Source organism: Gouania willdenowi, unplaced genomic scaffold (assembly GCF_900634775.1).
Source record: "Gouania willdenowi unplaced genomic scaffold, fGouWil2.1 scaffold_43_arrow_ctg1, whole genome shotgun sequence".
NCBI classification, from domain to species: Eukaryota; Metazoa; Chordata; class Actinopteri; order Blenniiformes; family Gobiesocidae; genus Gouania; species Gouania willdenowi.
This window is the reverse complement of record NW_021145201.1, coordinates 1-18,546: the sequence shown is the minus strand read 5'-3', so window position 1 is coordinate 18,546 and position 18,546 is coordinate 1. Positions and strand designations below refer to the sequence as shown.

Genomic DNA, 18,546 nt, shown 5'->3' with positions numbered 1-18,546 from the left:
AATAAACTTTTGAATAAAATGCACTTATTTCTTGATGTTCTCCTCAGCACTGGATGGCGACGCAGAGCCAGCAGGAGGCGCTGCAGGAGCTCCAGGCTTGGCTTACAGCAGCTGAATCCCAACTCGAGGAACAATGCGGGAAGATCAATCAAAAATCGTGCACAGGCAACGACCTGAGTGAACTTCTGCGATTCTGCAAAGTAGAGAAACTACTTCTTTATACTCCACTTTTTTAAAGAATCAGATGAAAACGCTCCTGCTGAGCAGAGATTGTGCTGTGTTTGCATCAGGAGTGTCAGACTGACATGTCAGTCCGTCAGATCGCTCTGGACTTAGCGAACCAGTCGCTGAAAGCCTGCAGTACTGATCAGAGCCAGAGGGGGCGTTACCATAAGCTCCTGTTTGCAGAGCAGCAGGGTGACGTCAACCATCAGTGGCTCCGTCTGCAGGAGAACCTCCGCTCACAGGTCACACGTTTTTGTTTTATTGTTTCAAATGAAACAGACAATTATGCTGCTTTGTTAGTAAAATAAGAGATACTTTGGGGTTTTATTGTTTTATTGTTTGCACAATAAAATGTAGATAAATGAATACATTAAAGAATCCACCTATTCAATAAGTTTCTGTGGATGTTATGCAATCAGGATCAGCTGCGTCTATATTGTGTTTTCTGTGTTGAGAATGAAGAAGTGTTTTTTTTTATTTTTATGTGTTTTTTTTTTTTCAGATCGGAGAGTCTGAGCAGCAGCGGAAGGATCACTCGCAGCTCCACTCTCAGCTGCATCACATCAACATCTGGATGAAGGATCAGCACATGTGGATGGACTCGGCTCTCAAACCCTGCAGTCGGACCGAGCTGCAGAGGAGCAGCAGCATGTGCAAGGTCAGAGGTCACACACACTAAACGTGTACATCTAACACCGTCCAATCAGGAAAATATTGCTGAATTTATTTTAATGTAATTTACCCCAAACTTCTTCTGCAGGTGTTGGCATACATTAATGTGAAATTCTGAATATGAAATGTATAACTTAAATAATAATGAGGAAGACTTAGAATGTCCTACTCAATATGAAATAATCATAGGAGGAACTAAATTATTGTAAAAAATCTGATTAATTTATTTATTTTTGTTAAGATTTCAGTTTGTGTTTAATTTTTCAGTAATGTTTTGTTTCATTTAATTTGATAAAAATTATTCTTTATCTGCACATATTTTTTTTTTAAATATTTTTGATATATAAATTAAATTGCCTCAAGAAATTAAAAATGATAAGGAATAGAATGACGGAATAAATAGATAAAAAGTTTAAACAAGGCAAGTCAAATGTTTTTGTATAGTGTGTTTTATACACAAGGCTATTCAATATGCTTTACATGATTAAAATTTAAAACAGAAAACATTAAACTACAATATTAAAAACACAACAACATTAACAAATAAATACAATTTTAAAAATAAATAATTAAATAAATAAATAAATAAAATAAAATAAAGTTGAAATCCAATTACACTTAATTTTATTTGCAGGTGTTTTTGGACTTAATTTTAAATTCATAAATTAGAAATATTAATGAATAAATAATTTTTTAGTTGCTGTGAAATAATGTTGAAATCCAAAAAATCAAGACAGACCTTATTAAAATGGTGAAAAAAACCCATGCATTGAAAACAATTTATTGAGAAATGAAATAGTTAAATTAGATTTGGAATTAATACAGTAAGTACGTCATGTGTTTTTAAAAAAAATTGAATTACATTTCTGCATGTGTTTGTAAACTAAAAGGGTCTTTAACGTATTTGAATATGATGAAATGAGAAGCATTCTGGCCTACGACTGTGTCTCAGGATCTGAGGGAGAGGATCAGACAGAGAGCTGCAGCTCTGCAGGATCTGAGGGAGAACATCTGCTCTGAGCTCCTCTCTCACGTCGAGCAGTCCATCCTGGACTCTGCTGCTCTGCAGGAAAGAGTAAGCAGCCGCTCAGACATCATTTTTGTTCGTTATTATGTGAGTTTCATCGTGTTTCCTCTGCTCCTCAGAGTGAATGTGTGCAGCAGCAGCTGAAGGAGACCGAAGTGCTGTGGCTCAGTGTGAAGGACATCATGGATGATCTCACCATGGAAACCCTGAGAACATCTCAAAGCCTGAGTAATCTCAGCTTTCCTCTCTTCTCTGTGTCTGCTCACAGACGAGTGCACTCAGAGCTGCAGGTCAGCCACACGTCACCCACACCTTTTTCCAGCTAATATAAGGACATTACAGCAGATTTTCCTTCAAAATTATGGATTTTGGTGTAAATGTAATACTTTTGTTAACACGTTCAGAAAAATAATATTTCAAAACCTGCTTAACCAAGGACTTAGTAGACAAGTAATAATGTTGTGAAACCTATGAATGCTAGATGAACATTGTGGAAGTTATGATGAAGAAAATGAATGGAAAGTTGCATTTACATTGAAAGCCTCTGTTTATTTTAAATGCTTTTTGGTGCTTTTCTATGGTTTAATGTCATTTATTTGTCTTTGATGAAGCGTCTTCACAAAGAATGTGAAGCTTCAGAGGAAAAGTGGGATAAACTTCGTCAAAGTATTGTCGCTCTCGGAGAATGTGTTTGTCCGTCTGCTGTGACCGTCGTCAACGAACAAATGGATCGACAGAGACAGAAGTGCGTTCACACAATAATCTATAAATATTTATTAGCATTGATTATATGAACATTTATTTAGTATTTAAAATTTGAGCTTTCATAAGTTTGAATAAAATAAAGTGGCCTCTGTTTACAACACTCTCATTTTAATTTTAAATTATATTTTTCTATTTTGTTATGTAAAAAATATTTTATTTATTTTTTCATGTTTTTTAATAAAAGAAAAATAGCACATTTTTCATTTAAATTTCAACTTTTAAATATTTCTTCATTTATGTTGTCTTTTCAATTTTTTATGTAGTATGTAGTAAAATTCAAGAAACATTAAAATATTGTATTTTGAATAAGGAAAAGTATAATAAAAATGAAATTTGAATAGAAAGCAGTAATTCTATATATAAGGGGAAATGTTTTTTTTAAAAAAGTACAAAAACACCTACATGTTATTAAAAAATATATAATAAATGGGAAAAAAAATGTAAATTAAATAGAAAAATATTTAGTAGGAATATGGTAAAAATCAAGAATAGATTAAAATGAGATCAAACATTAGATTGAAAACAGCAGTGACAGAAATTATCAGCCAAAATGACAAAACGAAAACATTTTAAATTCATAAATCAGATCCAGATCAAATTTGAATATCACAAATAACATTTTATTCAGATTTGGTTTTTTTTTTAAGCATTGAAAAGCATTAGAACTATACCTAAATATGGATTAGGTATATTTAGGTATAGTTTATACCTAATACCTTGTTTATTTATTACACATCTGTTTGTGTGTTTTCAGCTGGACTGCAGTGTGTGAAGCGTTGAACCTGAAGCTCCAGCAGAGTCTTGAAGTCCAGCTGCTTTGGGATAGCTACTTTGGACACTTGGATTGTTTCTGCAAGGACCTGCAAATGATAAAAAGCAAGACCTTGCCTCTTTTTAAAACAAATCCTGAAGATATCCTATCTGAGGAGCCAATCACAGAGCAGATAGACACAGTGAAGGTACAACAAAGAAACAAACACGTTGCTTTAAAAAGTGTTTTTAATAGTTGATGCATAACATTTGCCCTGTGCTTTTCTTCAGAGTCTCCTGATGAGCACCTGTAACTTGCACTCTGACCTGGAAAGACTATTAGAAGCCTCCAAGCTCCTGATTGGCCGTCTGGAGCCTACTGCTGCCATTGTGGTCGAATCAGAGAGTCGTCTGCTGTCACGTGACTTCATGCAACTTAACCAGCAGCTTTCAGGGAGGCTCACACTGCTACAGGTAATTATAATAATAATAGTAGTGTGCTAAAATAGTCAAACAAATGTTTGCACACTGTCATGATAAGAAAACAAGCAACAGAAGGAACTCTCCTGATTGGCTATTGAGGAGAACCCGTGACATCGTCTAATATATTATATATATAAGGCAACCAATCAGGAGAGTTTGCTCACCTCATCTGAGGTTATAAATAAAGAGAGCGTTGGTGTGACATCAGGGAGCGCGCCCTTTTGTCCTGATGGTTAAGGGCCAGGGGAAGTCTGTATCAGGGGGCTTGCTTAGCAAATGGGGCTCACATTACCGTAATAATATTATTAATAATGCAATTATCCATTTTCTAAAGCAAACCATTTGCTGCTCTACTTGAACGCGGGGATCTGCTGGTGCCTATCTCCAGTCATCATTGGACACTAGGTGGGGTTACACCCTTGTCAGGGCGCTAGTCCATTACATAGTAATAATAATGTATTATTGTATTTGGCACCAAATACATTGTAATCGTAGGAGTTCTTATTATTTTTCTTCCGCAACTCCTATGTCCGAGAACTCCTGCTAGGCTGTTAATGCAGCACTAATGACACATATGTCATCTCATAGGGGCAATGTCAAGGATCATTTGTCGGACTTTTTTGGAGCCAAAATGTCAAGGTCAAAGTCAAGGTTGCGTCACGTGTCAAAAAGCAAAATTTTCGATATCTTTAGGAATATTTATCGTACAATTTCGATGCTTACATTTGTGAAAATCTCATCTCAAGTGGAGTATTTTATCTAATTACACTGAAGCTGTACGAACTACCAGTAAAAAGATTGGTAGGGGTCAAAGTTCATGACATCACAAAAGAAAAAAAAAAACTTTTTTCCTTATAATTTGGCCACACATTGAGATACAGTACTCAGACTGGTACTATTGAACAACATTTCCTTTCAATGTGTGACAACACAGCAACGAGATGGAACTTATCAACTGGTCATTGAACACAATCGACTCAATCTTCACGAACAGAAGATCACTACAACACGAACCATGTCCAAAAGAGACATTCCCGAAAGAAGATGAACTTTTCTTTTGAACTGGAGGAACGCAAACAACGTCTGGGAATGCAAGGAACAAGGCCGACACGAACAACGATAGAGAGGAGGAGGAATAAAAAAGACAACACTGACTACAGATGAGAATAAATCCTACACAAAAAAGGACAAAAAAAAAAAAAAGATGAAATTGTGTTCAGAACAACCTAAGAATGTTTGACCAGAGAGACAAGTTTTGATGTAAATTTTCTGTGTTCAAAACAGGGGATGGGACTTAGATAGGCAAACTGCTTCTCTCGTCTCCATTTTCGGCATGTACAAAAAGAAAAAAAAAAAAAAGTGAATGTAACCATGTCGGAAATAAACTGAATAAATAATAATAAAAAATAATAACTTTTACCTTTGCTCAAGGTAAAAAACAAAAAACATTTTTTTCCCCCTATAACTTGGCCATAGATTCAGAGACAGTGCTAATACTGGTACCATTGAACAACAGTCCGTCTTGTGCTTTTCCTGCATTATATAACTATTATATAACAAATCCAGATATAGGTTGTCATTTTTGCTAATTTTCAATTGCCAAATACGTATTTGCAAGGCAAATTCAGGTCTTGCCTAGTTATTATTATTATTATTATTATTATTATTATTATTATTATTATTATTATAAAACACTACATTTAATTGATTTAAATTTTTCTTATTTTGTGAAGCACTTTTAAATGTAAAGCAGTTTTAAATGTGAGTGTATAACAAGTTTAGCTGACCTGTTGTCTGTTTTCCTCAGAGCAGCTCTGACCCACATACTAAAATCCTGTGTGTGTGTGTGTGTGTGTGTGTGTGTGTGTGTGTGTGTGTGTGTGTGTGTGTGTGTGTGTGTGTAGGAGCAGCAGGAGTGGCTGCAGCAGTGTGCAGATGACCTGCAGTCTCTGGAGTTAACCCTGCAGGTCTGGAAGAAGCTTGTGGAGAATGAGGATGCCGCAGCAGATCAGGTGAGAAACATCAATGAATCGCATTTTATCAATGAAACCACGAGGTTGGATGGAAATTATGGGATGGTTCGAACATGGAGCTCTGATCTAACAACAATTCCAATCAGAGTTTTAAACTCATAGTACAGTTTCCTCTTGTTTAACCCTTAATATTATTACTATTGTTATTATCATCATTATTGTTGTTGTTGTTGTTGTTTTGGAGGGTACATTAGGAACTTCATTTGAACATTTGTTTACAGTTGTATATTTTAAAAAGTCAGTATAAACAAAACAAAAAGCAGGAAACTAAGAATTAGTGTTTGATAATATGTATATTATGGTATTATTTTTTAGAGGTTTTTAATTTTTAAAGTGTAAAATGTAAGATATTTGAATTCAGGTCAGTGTCCTGACATGCTTGCGAGGTGTAACACATTGAGGAGTTTGGACCTGTGGCGTCAAGAATTTACGTCGCACTAAAGAAATTTATCTTTTGTAGGCTATATATGTTTGTGTGTATACTGTACATCCTCCTGAGAACCTTGCTGTTAGTTTTTGGTCTGTATCTTTTCACTCCTTAGAGCTACCATACCCATTACGTGTGGCCTTTATAGTCAGCATCTTGACATTTTTTAATGACATTTCAAGCGTTAGAATGGGATGATGAGAACTGTTTTTTTTTTATTGCTGAGATAAAATGAGGAATACTGTACAGCTAAATGTCCATATCAGTAACAGAGTCCAATATTTTTAGGCTACAGTTTTTTTTCTTTATGTACAAACTCTGCCTCAAAACTTTTAAAAAAAAAAAAAATTACTCTACAAAGTACAGTGCTTCCTTGATTTACAAATTTAATTTGTTCTGTGATGGAGCTTGTAAATCAAAATACAAAATACTCATAAGTCAAATGCATTTTTCACATTGAAATGAATTGAAGCGCAATAAACCAGTTATCTTGTCTTAACTCCAGTGTATCTCATCCCTTGATTACCTCCCTGTACTATCTAAGGAGTGAGAGTGTCATTCTATTTACTTCACTCGAGCTGCAGTGTCATCTCCAGAGCTGTGAATTCATTTCAAATGCTCCAAGATCAGTTTTTAAGCACAGTAGAATTTTACTTCTCTGAAACGCTCTATAGCTTCCAGTTGCGTGTTTAAAGAAGGTTAAACAGTGGTTAAACTGCTCTAGGATTGTCCTGTGTGAACGTGCCCTAATTCTCTGAGATGCACCTGTAAAGGGTGAACAACAGGTCTTTATCATCCTAAAATCAGCTACAAGAACAGTAAAGAAACCACCAGACAGACAGAAGGGAAGTCATTTGAGTATGAAGTGCTGCAATGAGGTCCACAGCAGAGAGTCCATGATTGTTCTCATTTTGAGATCATCAGGAGGAGGTGATCTCTAAGTGACTGACACTTATGGTCTTAATGCTGTGCAGTCACGTGCACATGGCTGTGATCCCTCTGCATCCATATGTCTGTAGTCTGCCCTGCTGGAGCCCAGCGGCCTGTTTGCTGACCTGGATGTGCTCAATGAGCTGAGTCGAGGACGGACACTAAGCGACACCGTAGCTTCACGCCTCCAAAGGCTCAACCCCTGCTGGGCAGAGACGTCGACCCGTGCTGAGGAGGCCTGCAGGTCAGGGTCGGATCACCAATCCCTCTGAACTTCTATCATCAACAACTGTTAGAAGTTTTAACCAAATGCTTAATGTATACATATTATTCATTTTGTGTATTGCACTTTTCATTTATAATAATACTTTATCAGAAAAAAGGTCTGTAAATATTAATACAAAACACAATGATCAATGTAACCAATTTATCTAGTTGGCTAATATCGTTTATCTGTGGTACTTTACTCATTATTATCCATTTATTTTCTTTATCAGTGTGACTTTTTTTTTTTTTTTTTTTTTTTTTTTTTTTTTTTTTTACCTTGTCTGCACATGCTTTCGAAGGTTAACACTACAAGAAGTGCAATCTTTTGACAGCAATGCATATTTTATTATTGCAATTAAATAAATTTATTTATTTCATTGCATAATTGTGACCGTCACCAGCCCTCCCTAGGGAAGGGTAAGAAATACTTTATTAAAGGGAGGATGTAAAAAAGAGAGGGCAGTGTTACACCAAGGTGAGGGGTTGGAGGGGGGTGGGGAAGTTAGCAGGGAAGAGGGATACAAGATAGGATATGGAATGGGTGAGGAATAGTTTTAAGTGATGCGATGTGAAATTGTGGTTGTGTATATTGTGTTTATTGTTGTGTTGTCAAGCCAGTTTGGTGACCAGTGTGTGGTTTAGGAATAATGGTGGTGGCTGTGAACAGAGGAAGAGGTGAGTGGAAATTCCATAAAACAGGTATTTGGGAACAACGTGTCTAAGGTTGAGCCCAGTATGAGTGTTATCCCACAGCCCAAGGCCAGTGCATCCATGACAAATGTATTTCCAAGTACCGCCACTGCAAAACCCAAGAGCCGCCCCCGGGCCCGAAGAAGCAGTCAGGCCAGCAGCAAGAGCAGGCAGCCTAAGGGCCCCCGGCGACCACCCCACGGCCAAGCAGTCCCCCGAACGCCCCCAAGATCCCAAGCCGAGAGGCAGCCATCGCCCCCCCATACACACCCGAGAAAGCCCCAAGGAGCCAAGGACCCAGCGCACCACGCCACCGATCCCACCCCCAACCCCCAGACCCCCCACCCCATCGACCCCCCCACCCCCCCACCCCACCCCCGCGCCTAACCCCCCGAGGGGAGGGCCCAGAGAACTCCCTGCCCGAGGCCCCAGCGGAGGAGCCGAAGCCCACACCCAGCAGACGACCAGAACCGCGCCGAACAGGCAGCCAGTGGGCACCCGCCGGCGAGCCCAGAGCCAGCAGGGGCCCGACCCCAGGCCAGAAGGACCCGGAACGGATGCAGCACCAGGAGCAGCCCGCCCAGGGAGGACGACCACACCCCAAGCCGCATAAGGCACCAGGGGGCCGCTGGGAGTCTCCCCGCCGGCCCCCAGGCACCCCAACCTAGCCTCCCACGGCGCCCCAGATCACCCTTCACTGATGCCGCCCGCGCCACGAGCTTCAGTTCTTTTTTTTTTTTAAAGCCAGGGCCCCTCCAAGGGCCAAGCCAGACCGCCCCGCCGGGATGTGGCCCCCTATTCCGGCCCCCGACACCCTACCTCACGGGGCACTGCCCAAGCAGGGGCCGTACCAGTAGGTACGCAAGGGCGCGGCACGCGCCACCCGCCCCGAAAGACCCCCGCCAGGACCGGCCCGGCCAGCAGGCCAAGCACCCCGGGCCCCAGGAGCACCCCCCGGGACCAGGACCCCCCAAGGGCAAGCCCCCGGGCCAAGCCCCCCGGGACGCATCCCCCAACCCCGCCCGGGACCCGGCCACGGCCCAGCAGGACCGCACAGCCCCGGACAGCCCACGGCCAGCAGCCCAGGGCCCGCCGCCCCCCGGACAGCGCCAGCCACGGAGCAGCGCCCCCCGCCGGCCCGCGAGCAACCGGCGATCCCCACCGCGGGGACGGAGGCACCCCAACGGCACACATCAAGTGCGGGACAGCAGCCCCCAGCCAAAGATGCCCCGGACCCACCCACCAGTCCGCAAACGGCAGGATAGACCCACCAGGCGGCCGACAGCAACCTCCACCACCGGAACAGCTAGCGCCGCCCCCCAGTAAACAGCATCACCCCGAGGCGCCAAGCAACCCCGCCCCAACCCCGGCGAGGACACCAGCACCCCCCCAGCACACCCACCCCCCAAACCGGCGAGGCAGGCCGCCCCGGGCCCGCACACCGCGGGGCCCGCCCCCAAGGCCACCAGGAGACAAAGCAAGCACCAAGCCACACCCAAGGGGGAGAGGCACCCCCGCGCCCCACCCGGCCGACACAGCCCGGAAAGACCCCGCAAGGAGAGACCCCGGCAAAGCCCCCCCGAGACCCACCGCCACGCCCGACCGCACCATCTTGATGTGCTTTTGCTCTATGCAGTGGCCCAGCCACCAACAGAGGGGCCAGGCCCCCACCGGAGAGGCCCAAATATGTGTACCAACCCACCACCCTGTTATGGTGCCTCTCCATTCCCCAATGGAGAGGCACTTCCCGATCCCCTGTGTGAATGTGTGTGTTTGGTGAATGTATGGGGTGTAATTAAAAGAAGGGGGATGGAGGGGAGCGGTGCTCCCCCTCCAGCCTCTGTGGATTTATGTGTATGTGGTGTAATAGGCCGGAGGGTGTAAAAGATGATACACCCTCCGGGGGGTGACATGTTGAGATGCGATTAAAATTGGAGGGATTAGTAGGGCAACTAGAGGTGGGAGGGCCGCCCCCACGCCACTACATAGTAACACAGGTGGCGGCCCCCTCCACCCCCAGCCCCACCATCCAGCCCCCCAAGGGTTGGGTATTGGTGTGTGGTGCATTTTGTGAGTGAGCCAGACCAGCTGGGAGTGGGGTGAAGTGAACATGTAGGAGGCCTGTCCAGTGTGAGCCGGGCCCGTCCGCGTGGCGGGCCACGCGAGAGGGTAGATGGCGCAGACGGGCAAGTGGCACTGCGGGCCCCGGAACAGCACAGCCGGAGACCCCCCCCCACGGCACCCCCCAGACCGCGCCGGCCCCGCGGAGCACGGCGACACCCCCCCACCCCCGGGCACAGCCAGGCACCAACAACATCCCCCGGCGCCCCAGGGGGCGACCCCCGCCGCCCGCCGGCCCGGAGCAACGCCACCCCGCCACCAAGGGGAGCGGCCGAGTGGGGGGGAGGCCCATGCCCGCACCAGGGCCAGCACAGGCCCACCCGGCGCCACGATACAACACTCTCCACCGGGAGGCGGCCCCGGCCCCCCCGACGAGAGAGGACGCCATCCACCGCCAAGCAGGGCCATCCCGCCAGCCACGGACCGGCAAGCCAGAGTACCGAAGCACCCCCAGCCCGGAACCGCCCCCCCACACCAACGGCGCCAATAGAGCCCCCCCCCCCCCCACGGAGGCAATCCCCGACGACCCACGCACCGGCACGAGACACCCCCCCGACGCCAGCACACCCCAAACAACAGCGGGCCCAAGGCCACCAGCCCCGCCCCGCCCAAGGCTGCGCAGCGCCGCCACGAGCCGCGGCCGGTCCCCGGGCAGATGGCCGGAGAGCACCTCCCCGGACACGTAGCCCAAGGATCCGCCCCCGGGGCACCCCCGCCCCGGAATCGCGCCCACGGCGCCCGGTGCACCCAGCCAGCAGACCAGCCAATCCCAACGCGGATCCACCGGGCCAGGAACCACGCGCCGCGCCCCCGCACACCCGCCCAATACGACCCCCGGGGAGGCCCCATAGCACCCCTCACCCCACCCCCTAGCCATAACGTCCACACCCCGGCCATTGCGGTCGTACAAAAAGCCCCCGAGGGGGCCCCGCCTAGCTCGTCGCGCAAGCGACATCCCTAGCAAAGGTGCGCCCCAGGGAGCCAAGCCAAGGACCCGCAAGGGCCGACGGAGCAACCCACAGCCACACCCCGCCACCCAGCAACCCAGGAGGCAATCGCCGACCCCGGGCAGCAGCCACCCCCAAAGCTACCCCCACCCCGGATCCCCCCGGACCGGAGCCAAGGACCCCACCACCCCAGGCCCCCCAACGAGACCACCCCCCAGCCAACCCACCCGGCACGGCACCGCCCGCCCCCCAGGCGGGAGCCACAGCCCCCCCACCAGCGCCCCAGGCCAACGGGAGCCCCCCAAACCCAACCCCACAGGATGGCGGGCGCAAGAGCAAAGGAGGAGGAGGGGGGGAGGACGAGACAGGGGGACAGGGAGCAAGGGGAAGGAGCGGCAGGGGAGCACGCAGGGCCCCAGCCCCAGAGACCAACCAGATGCGCATGCAAGGGGCAACGGCGCCAAATCAAACAGCCCCGGGACCCCGTGAACACCCAGAAGGAATGCACACCCGTGCTGAGGCAACAAGGCACCCCGGCAACCCACCCCAGCCATCCTGACCAAGACCACCCAGAGGCCCAAGGCGGCCCCGGCCTACAGTTGGGCTAGTGCGTTAGTAAAGAGTGGTGCTGGCAGTCGCTTGCAGGCTAGATCATCAGGCTTTTAAAAATTTAGATTTAATGCAATTAAAAAAGGAGTCCAACGCTCCTCAAAGCACGTTATTTTTTTTTGTTTTCTGAGAGCAGACATCTTTTCCATGGAAATAAATTCTGTGAGGAGATTTTGCCATTGGTTTATGTTTAAGGATTTTTTGTCTTTCCAATTTAGTAATATTGTTTTTTTTGCTATGGCTAGTGCCGCAAGGATTGATTGTGATTGGTTTGCTGGAGGTTGAAGCATTGTCAGGTCTCCAATCAAACAAAGATTTGGAGATAAAGGAATTCTGTAGTCCAAAATGGAGGACAGTTTTTCAGTGATTAGAATCCAAAAGTGTTGAACTGGGGAGCAAAGCCATAAGGCATGTAAATAGGAATCCGCTGTATTCTGGGTGCACTGAGAGCAGATGTCTGTTGCTGAGAAGCCCATTTTATGCATTTTCTGTTGGGTAATGTGGGATCTGTGGAGGACCTTGTATTGAATTAGCTGAAGGTTTGTGTTTTTTGTCATCTTAAAAGTATTACAACAAATTTCTGCCCAGAAATCAGTGCTCGGGGTGATTGAGAGTTCGGCCTCCCACTTCGCGATTGGTAAGTAATTACAGTTAGTGTTCGAAAGCGCTCTGTATATTTTTGAGAGTTTTTTGATTTTGTTGAGATTTTTTTCATATATATAGCCAGTTCTGGAGGTTGTAACGTAGTTAAGTCTAGTGGCGTGTTTTTCTTTATTGTCTCTGTTACTTGTAAGTACTGTAGAAAGTTACTTTTATTTATATCGAATGCTTGGGTTAGATTGTTATATGACCTGATCTTGTCATTTTCAAAAAGGTCTTGGAGATGAGTGATTCCACTCTCTTCCCATGTCTTCAGATAGAGTGGTGTTTTTTTATTTTTAAAGTCGGGGTTGTGCCAGATTGGAGAGAGTATACTAGTTTTTAATTGGCCATTTGTGATGTCCAGGGCTTTCCACCATGCAGTCAGTGTGGAGGCAATTAGTGGGTTTTTAAAGCAGTTGTGATGTTTGAGGGTCGCAGTGATAAAAGGGAGATCAGAGAGTTTAATGTGTTTGCAGTCTAACTGTTCTATTTCTAGCCAGGTGTTGTAGTATTCTTTTGGATTTAGCCATTCTGTTAAATATAGTATTTGGTTTGCTAAGTAATAATGCATGAAATTAGGGGCTTCTAAACCACCCTCGTCTTTGTTTTTTTGAAGGGTAGAAAGGCTTATTTTAGGTTTTTTATTTCTAGTATAGAATTTTGTAGTTGTAGAATCTAATCTTTGAAACCATTGTTTTGGTGGTTTTAGTGGTATCATTGAGAACAAGTAGTTTATTTTTGGTAAGATTATCATTTTAACTGAGGCTATCCTGCCAAGTAGTGAGATGGGGAGATTGTTCCATCTCCGCAGATCTTCTGTGACTTTGTCCAACATCGGATCATGATTTAGTTTAATTAATTCATTTAAGTTTGGTGATATATTTAAGCCTAGATATTTAATTGTATTTGTGGTGGAGGGGTGTTGTGGATTTTGGTGTGCAGGATTCCAAGAGTTTTTTGTCAAGGGAGGATTGATGATTTTGTCCAGTTAATGGAATAGTCTGATAATTTAGAGAAGCTGTTTATTAGATTAAATACTTCCTCTAAAGAGGATTGCGGTTCTTCCAAATAGAGTAAAATGTCATCCGCGTAGAGATTAATTTTGTGTTCTGAGATGGATGAGTGGATTCCTTTAATAACAGAGTTCTGACGTACAGCTGCTGCGAGAGGTTCAACGAATATTGCAAAAAGCAAAGGTGAGAGTGGACAGCCTTGTCTGGTTCCCCTCTGCAGTGTGAAGCTTTGGGATGTTATTTTGTTTGTGGTTACTGAGGCCTTAGGTTTATTGTACAGGGTGGAGATCCATTGTATGAATGATTCTCCGAAGCCAAATTTGCCAAGGACAGTTAGGAGGAATGACCAGTTTACTCTATCAAATGCTTTTTCTGCATCGAGTGACAAGATTATTGTTTTCTTTTTAGAGTTCTGTGCCATGTTGATCACATTAAACAGTCTTCTCACATTGTCTGTGGAGTGTCTATTTTTAATAAAACCTGTCTGGTCTTGGTGTATAATTGACTGTACTACTTTCTCTAACCTGGATGTGAGTGCTTTGGAAATAATTTTTAAGTCTGTGTTAATAAGTGAGATGGGACGATAGCTTGAGGGTAATATGGGGTTTTTGTCTGGTTTAAGTAACAATTTAATGTTCGCTGTATTCATGTGACCTCCTACATGCCCTTTATTTTTGATCTCTGTTACTACTCTGAAAAATAGTGGAGCCAGCATTGACCAGAAATGTTTAAGGAATTCAGCAGGGAACCCATCTGGACCTGGTGCTTTGCCTGTTGACATGCTATCTAAAGCATTTTGTAATTCTTGTAAGGTTAATGGTGAGTCTAAGGTGGTTTTCTGATCTATAGTGAGCTGTGGTAGGTTTAGTTTATTAAGAAAGGTTTTAATATCTTCAGGGTCAGGGTTTAAATTTGATGAGTATAAGTTTTGATAATAATCATGAAAGATGTTATTAATGTCCTGAGGTAAGTTTAAAGTTTGACCTGCGTTATCAGAAATTGCTGCTATAAAGGAATTTTCTTTACTATGTTTGAGCTGATTTGCTAAATATTTGCCTGATTTATTATTGTAGTCAAAGTTTTTGTATCGTAATTGTTGCAAAATGAAGTCGGTTTTTTTAGATAAGATGATATTCAGATTAAGTTTTGTATTTTGGAGTTTTCCCATAAAAGTTCAGAAGGGTTAGCTGCGTATTCTTCCGTAAGTTTTTTGATCTTTTCTTCAAGTGTTTTTTTCTGCCATCTGTTCCTGTTTTTTCTTAAAAGAAGAGTATGATATAATCTTCCCTCTAATGACAGCCTTGCCAGTTTCCCAGAGTAAGGACGGTGATATTTCCGGGGAGTCGTTTGTCAATAGAAAGTCCTCCCATTCTTTTCTTATAATTTTTTCAAATTTACTGTCATTAAGTAATGAAGTGTTAAAGCGCCATAGAGAGGATACTTTCTGATTAGAGTCACACTGCAGGGTGAGGGATATTGGGGCATGATCGCTAATAATTATAGGATGTATTTTAGAGGACATCTTATGTACGATGGAATTATTTGAAAGAAAAAAGTCAATTCGGGAGAAGGATTTATGCACAGGGGAGAAGAAGGTATATTCTTTTTTAGTTGGGTTATTCAGTCTCCATACATCTCCTATTCCAAGGTCTTCCATGTAATCCATTAATACTTTAGCAGATCGAGATGGTTTTGTATTTGAGCACTTACTAGATCTGTCCAATGATGTGTTGAGCGCCAGATTGAAGTCACCTCCGATGATTAGAGACGAGTCTGCAGAAAGGTCTGAAAGCTCTGAGAAAATTCTATGGAAAAAATCAGGGTCATCATTATTGGGGGCATATAGATTAAGAATTGTGAAACATTTATTATAGATTACTACTTTGATAATAATATATCTACCCTCTGGGTCTATGACGGAGTTGATTATGTTAACGGGTAACCTTTTGTTGAGAAGAACCGAGACTCCTCTTTGTCTGGAATTAAAACATGAATTATATATCTTGTTAAAATTTGAATCTGTCAGGGATTTTTCTTCTGATTTAAGTAAGTGAGTTTCCTGAAAGAAGACAATGTCTGCATTTAATCTTGATACATAGTCAAATATCTTAATCTTTTTAGCCTGTGAGCGAATGCCACGCACATTCCAAGAAGTTACTGTAAACTGATACATAGAATGAGGTGAGTGTTAGTCCATACAGGTGTGAGCATAAGTGAGAATCTGTGAGCATTTGTGCACTGTGTTGTAAAAAGCTTGGATGCAAGGAAAGAAAGAAGAGGAGACATATTTATCATGCGATAGCACCACGGGGTAAAGGACTGGATTGAATAGGTTAGTGAAAAGCACAAACATACAATGACAACAACCAATATCAAAAGAGTAAAAGGAGCAAGGGGTAATTATAGGAGGTATAGGGTGTTGTGGGTGTTGAGTGAGTGTGAAACAAAAAAAAGAGTGAGGGGTTCGAGACGAGTGAGTTGACATGAGGGTAGAGAGTGTCCTGTGAGAGAGTACGTGCCAAAAAGTGTTTACCAAAATCTAAGCCAATATGTAGCATACATACAAACATACATACACATACGTGTCTATATATACCTATCCATGTTTTTATTTTAGTGTTATTATTATCTTTATGTATTTATTTATTTTAATTATTATTATTGTTATATATATATATACATATATTTTTTTTATTTTTTTTTATGGAGTTATCATTATTTTATATATATTTTCTCTATTTATATATATATATATATACACATATACATACATACATATATACATACATACATACATACACACATACACATACATATATACATAGACATATATATACATATATACATACACACATACACACATACATACATATACATGCACATATATACACACACACATACACATATACACATACATATACACATACATATATATATATATATATCAGTGTGACTTTTTAATTTATTTGTATCATTAGCGCTACTTCTATTCATCAGTATTACGTTCACTTAATTATTTATTTGACTTTTCCCTGACTCTTTTTACTATGGTATAGGTCTGCACGATTATGGCTAAAATGACAATCACGATTATTTTGATCAATGTTGTAATCACAATTATTTATCATATTTGGTAAAAAAAAAAAAAAACTACCTGTTTTTATTACACTACTTTTAAACAAACAATATGTGTACAGTTTACAGTGCAAAATGAAGCTTTAAATAAGAATTATAATAAAGATATAATTTTTTAAAAATTAACCCAAGAGTTTAAAATGTAACAAAGGCTAACTGACTGAATACATTATTACAGAGTGCAGAGCCTGTATTATAAGTGTAAATATTGCAGACGATATGGTTTATTTAATCGTGGCAACCAAAATCGTGATCACGATTAAAATTTGATTAATTGTGCAGCCCTACTATGGTATTTAATAAAATAACTATACTAAAGACCGATTTAGCTTTTTTTTTTTTTTATTAAGTTGCTTTTATATTGTATACTTTTTATGGTAATTTACTATACCATGTTCATATTTTAGCACAGTGTTTATTCAAACCTCCAGTATTTATTTACCTGTCCACTTATTGTTTTGATGTTACACTTGTATGAATAAAGTTGTGTTGAAACAAAGATGGCCGCTCTTTCCCACTGTGTGCAGTGCTCTCCAGACGGAGGCTCTGAGAACGCAGAGCTTTGAGCAGAAGTGCAGTAGCTGGATGTCCTTCCTGCAGAGGATGGAGGATAGTCTCTCCGTGGACATTTCTGGTTCCTACGGAGGTCTGAGGCAGCAGCTCTGCACACACAAGGTAAAAAAAAAAAACCCCGAAAACACCCAACTCTGGCAGTGACGAATATATTCAACCGATTAAGGAACTTCTAATGTCGAAAACTTTATTCATTTTTTTTTTTTTTTGCTTTTAAAATAGTAAGCAGAAGAACTAAAATGTTTTCAACACAAATATTTTACTGGCCTTTTTATTTCATAATGTCCTTTTCCACAATGAAATAAAAAGGCCATTGTGAAAAAGGATATTATGAAATAAAAAAGACCATTGTGGAAATAGATATTTAAGAATAATAAAACTTATTTAATAATAATATTACTTTGTTTAACAATTTAATGGCCATATTATATATTTGTCTGTTATTTATCAAAATGGTATTTATTTCAAAATGTTGTTTTTATTTATTTAATTATGACTCTTTTGGGCTTCCAAAAAAAAAAAACAAGTTAATATATTCTAAATGAACTTACCTTTTATTTCTACCAATGAAACATGATGGGCAAAGTGTATTAGCTATAAATAGTTTATTGAGACTTTTAATTTTTTTTGTGTAGTGTTTTATGTATTTTTTAAGTAATTTTGTGTTATTTGTCGTCCTTGAGTGTGTTGAGACATGTTTTTTTTTTTTTTTTTTTTTCAATTTTGAGTATTTTTGTGGTTGTTTTGTGTGTGTGTGTTTTTTTTTTTTTTTGATTAATTTGTTGTATTTTTGGAGTCATTTTTTGTTCTCATTTTGTGTTGTCATTTTTTGAGTCATTTTGTGTGTTTCTGTGTAATTTTGCCTTTCAGTAATTTTGTTGCTCTGTGTTTTGGAGTCATTTTGTGTAGTTTCTTCAGTCAGTGTCTTTAGTTGGCATCACTTTGTGTATTGTTGATGCAGTTTTACAATTTTTTGTTCTGTGAGTTTTTGTTGTTATTTGGAATGTTTTTGTCTATTACTTGTATTTGTACTGTATTATTTTTTGATTTGTGAAATAATTACATTTCTGTGTGTTGTTTAGCTTTTGATGTGTTCAGTTTGCATTTGGAGTGAATAAAAAGTAAAGTAAAAATAATGAACTTCAGAAATCTATTAGTTAGAAGTGTGATATGATGGCAAAACCCACTTACTTCAAAATAAATGCTCCTTACTTTATCTGGAGTTTACCTGCGATTT

The 18,546-nt window shown here is 41.8% G+C and overlaps 1 protein-coding gene across 1 annotated transcript in view; it reads left to right on the top strand.

Annotated features, from left to right (window-relative positions):
* LOC114460473 (nesprin-2-like) overlaps positions 1-17,411 on the top strand; it is a gene marked incomplete at its 3' end in the record, with an annotated part of 33,205 nt that extends 15,794 nt beyond the window's left edge. The window contains exons 18-28 of the mRNA XM_028442369.1: positions 48-200; positions 291-467; positions 728-883; positions 1,850-1,972; positions 2,044-2,214; positions 2,536-2,669; positions 3,444-3,648; positions 3,731-3,913; positions 5,827-5,934; positions 7,402-7,556; positions 17,264-17,411. Of these exons, the coding sequence (XP_028298170.1) occupies positions 48-200; positions 291-467; positions 728-883; positions 1,850-1,972; positions 2,044-2,214; positions 2,536-2,669; positions 3,444-3,648; positions 3,731-3,913; positions 5,827-5,934; positions 7,402-7,556; positions 17,264-17,411 (1,713 nt within the window). The remainder of the gene's footprint in view (positions 1-47; positions 201-290; positions 468-727; positions 884-1,849; positions 1,973-2,043; positions 2,215-2,535; positions 2,670-3,443; positions 3,649-3,730; positions 3,914-5,826; positions 5,935-7,401; positions 7,557-17,263) is intronic.
* Between the last annotated feature and the right edge of the window lie 1,135 nt (positions 17,412-18,546).